This window comes from Chanos chanos, chromosome 8 (assembly GCF_902362185.1).
Source record: "Chanos chanos chromosome 8, fChaCha1.1, whole genome shotgun sequence".
NCBI classification, from domain to species: domain Eukaryota; kingdom Metazoa; phylum Chordata; class Actinopteri; order Gonorynchiformes; family Chanidae; genus Chanos; species Chanos chanos.
Genome location: NC_044502.1, coordinates 41,203,858 through 41,207,562, shown reverse-complemented (window position 1 = coordinate 41,207,562; position 3,705 = coordinate 41,203,858). Strand labels below are relative to the sequence as shown.

The following is a 3,705-nucleotide window of genomic DNA, read 5'->3' as shown; positions in this document are numbered from 1 at the left end:
AAGTACACATGTTCATTATTGGTAAAAATGATTGCTTTTGTACAAGTTAACCATTCAAACTGATGTCAAAGACCTTCGTTAATTTCACCTTTAAACACTGCTGTAGCGGTAGCATGTTGTAGCACAATCTCACCGGTAAATTACATTGAACTTTAAAAACAAACAGGAAAATGACTTAAGACTCACATCCAGATTCCTACCATCAGCTAGATCAGTTCTGTTTTCTAATAACCACTCCGTCATGTGACCACTGATGGGGTTAGAGTTACAGGACCTAGTCCTCGTCGTGCCGCCAACAATGGATGCTGAGCACTAAATAGAGCCCAGTGAAATATTCATGAGGAAATGCACACCTGTTTCCAGGTAACCGATGCTGACATCACGAACCGTGACAGGCTCTGTCTTCTCTTCCCTGCCGCCGAACCGGCTCGTCCACCCGCTCCTGCACTTTTCTCCGAGATTAGTCTACGACTGGAAACGGACTTCGAAAAAAGAGAAACAAACAAAACGAAACAGGACGATGAAAGAGTCTAGCTTCTGAGCACGCAGAGATCGTTCTCTTGGCTATCTTGGCATCTGAAAGTGATTTGGATGGAAAAGGAACCTTGGTGAACCCGGGAGAACCAAAAGCAAAGAGAAGAGGGTCTTGTTAATGTTGGTTTGGGGGAGGTTTCTGAGATCTCTTAAACTGTTTTCATTGGTGAGGCCATTAGAGAAAACCAACGATGAATCCGCTTTGGAAAGTGTACAAGAGCAAAGTGCTGAAGACCCTGAACCCAGACATGGAGGAGGATCCTGCTGAGGAGGTAAGATTAAGATTGCCCTGGATGATCAGAGACATTTTATGGGCCAAAATAGATCCCATATGCACTTATAATTTAAATATTATACCTGATATACTTGGTCTAAGCGTTGCATTGCGCATGATCATGCAGCATTAACTGTTGAACGGTAGAAATCTAGGCAAGGGCAGGAGCCTACTTTTCTCTGAACCTGAGGGAAATTCATCTGTTGAATATTTTAACTGGTTTGCTCTACCCTTCCAGGCTCGCTGTTTGTCATCTGTTTAAGATCACAGACTATCATGCTGTCACGGCAAAGCCATAATAAACGGTCTCTGATTATGTGATCAGTCCCACGATAATATCTCCACATGGCTGTGCACTATTCCTGACTCTGGCATGAAGAACAAACAGCAGAGAGAATAACAGACTCCCTCACTAATTTAGGCAGTAGTGGAGTAGAGGAATAGAGATGGAGATGAGCCAAGATGGAGTAGCTATTAATATTTATTGTTTGCGCGCGGAGTGTTAGTGAATCTCTGTGTTGACAAGGTCCGAATGAGGAGCAATAAAGCCTTTCCTGCAGTCCACAACTCTCCAGGGAGCGATTAAATACGGCAACGGTGACTCCTTACAACTAACACAAAATTATGTCAGCCAGTTACACAGAATGACGTTAACCAGTTACACAGAATGATGTCAAGAGTGTCAGCATTACATTTTTCCCACACAAACTTTTCTATGCAAAAACCCACGTTTGGGCTTTCGAAGGGTCCTGTTTTGGTGGACGCAGGGCCATGACCTACTTCTTTGTGGTGCCTGGTAACCCGATCCAGAACAAGAGCCAGGCTAAGGGATTAGGTGGCATTCCAGCGAGACAGGTGATGAGACAGATAGCTTGGGCTGGGGTATGTTCAAAACAGCAATCATTCTGGGGCCCACCTATTTGTCCTTGGGACGCCAGTCTGAAAGTTGTTGTCGGGCAGATGTTGAGCAGCATAGTTTCCAGTGGCCGGTGATGAAAGTCAACATTGCTTGTAGTCACTGGACAAAGCTACTTTCCATGTCCTATCCAGTACTACATCTGAAGGTAAATACACAATGGCCCAGTAAGGCATATTAGAAAGTTATTCAGTCTCTCTAATGATGTATTAAGTTGGTGAGTCGATGGTCAGGAACCTTCAGTCAAGAGTTCTCTATCATCTTTCTCCTGTGAGTTTTAAGAACTCAGGGGCTGAAAAACACAGTAACAACTGTGAACAGATTGGCCATGCCTGGCATGCTAATACAAAGTCCTTGTCATCGAGTTCTGCACATCAGCAAGGGCCATATTATGTTTACACAATCAATCCTTCCTATTAATACATTCAAATGATCCTGAACGACCATACTGACACAAAAGATGGTGGAGTAAGCTTAGCCCTCCACCATCTGTTTTTCAAACCTAGATATTAATTTAGAAAAACTGTCTGTAGTGTGACACAGAACCACTAGAGGGACCACCAGCCATGTGTTTCTGTCGTAGGCCGATCTCCATTGGTTTCTAACGTCACAGTGGCTGTCCATGTGTCACTCCAACCAGAAATCAAATTTTTTCTTGCACCCTTTCCTCATTCACAGGAAAGATATCTGAAAATGTCCATGATGACTGTGCAGTCTGATGCAAATTTGAGTTTTCCTGTTTAGGTTAATGAGGCAGAGGGAGATATGACAACTGTGCAACCAGATGACGGACCAAGCGCTGTCTCTCAATTGGCCAAGAAAGTAAGTTTGGCAGAGCTCATGGAAGAGTTCCTAAAACACCAATGTCAAATTGTGTTGTTACAGGCCCTCCATAAAAGATTAATGAGTCTTACAAAGATTCCTCTATCCTGTTTGGATTAATGAGTGCAAGGACAGCACAGTGGACAGCACCTTGACCCTTCTTGACTCTGTGTGTGTGTGTGTGTGTGTGTGTGTGTTTTCAGATGCAGGGAGCTGGGGTGAAGGGGTGGAGGAGTGTGTCCTCGCTCTTCAACAGGGACGACGAGCACCAGCTCCTGGAGTCGGAGAGCCAGCCGGCCGCAGATCAGTGAGTGTGAGCTTCTTCGTCATCAGATTCTTCCTCTTCCTCCTCCTCCTCCTCCTCCTCCTCTTTTCCTGTCTGAGAGGATTCTAAACCCATATGTTCAGTAAGTTTTACCAACAGATATACTTAAAAAGAAAAAAAAAAAGCTAGACCGTGGTCCATAAAAAAAGTTAATTCATGATGTGGATGCCATGGTTCCCTTCTGTTTACAGCCCCCTGGCAGTGAAGCCCGAAGAGCCGCCACAACCCAACAAGCGCACCACTGGATTCTGGGACAACTTTGCCACTAAGTGGCACCAGGCCGCTGCCGTGAAACGAGCGGAGGCAGCGGCTGCCTCAGCAACAGAGGGGGGCGTCGACGGGGGTCAGGAGGTCGGAGGCGAAGGTACGGGGATGAGCCAGGACGGGGGGACGCAGGAGAGGGTGGAAAGTGATGATGTAGGAGAAGGAGAAGGAAGCGGAGGTAGCGGCGGGAACAGCTTTTCCAAGTACACCACGCTGGGCGGGGGTAACGAGGATTCGCCCGCCTTCAAGTGGAACTTTGTCACCAGCAAACTGGCTGAGCTGAAGAACAAAAGCATGGCCAAAGGCAACTAGCCCAGTGCGGCGGTGCAACAGGGGGAGGGGCAAATGGTTTGGGAGACACCAGAACACAGTTTACCAAATCCAGTCCATTAGAGCCGCATTGAGTACTAGTTTTCCTTTTTAACTGTAGATGTATATGGATCAGTCTGCTCACTGAATGTACAGATGGTCATGTGATCTGGTTGCTTAGTGGTATGTTTTTGTTAGTTTATGGCTTAGACAGACACTGTGGCATTTCTGGATCTGGATTGGAGACAACTGTTTGTGTGT

The 3,705-nt window shown here is 46.0% G+C and overlaps 1 protein-coding gene across 1 annotated transcript; it reads left to right on the top strand.

Annotated features, from left to right (window-relative positions):
• Positions 1–725: 725 nt before the first annotated feature.
• LOC115817843 (uncharacterized protein C1orf232) lies at positions 726–3,447 on the top strand. The gene is made up of 4 exons (XM_030780979.1): positions 726–806; positions 2,469–2,546; positions 2,750–2,853; positions 3,063–3,447. The coding sequence occupies exons 1-4, from the start codon at positions 726–728 to the stop codon at positions 3,445–3,447; spliced, it is 648 nt and encodes a 215-aa protein (XP_030636839.1).
• Positions 3,448–3,705: the final 258 nt, after the last annotated feature.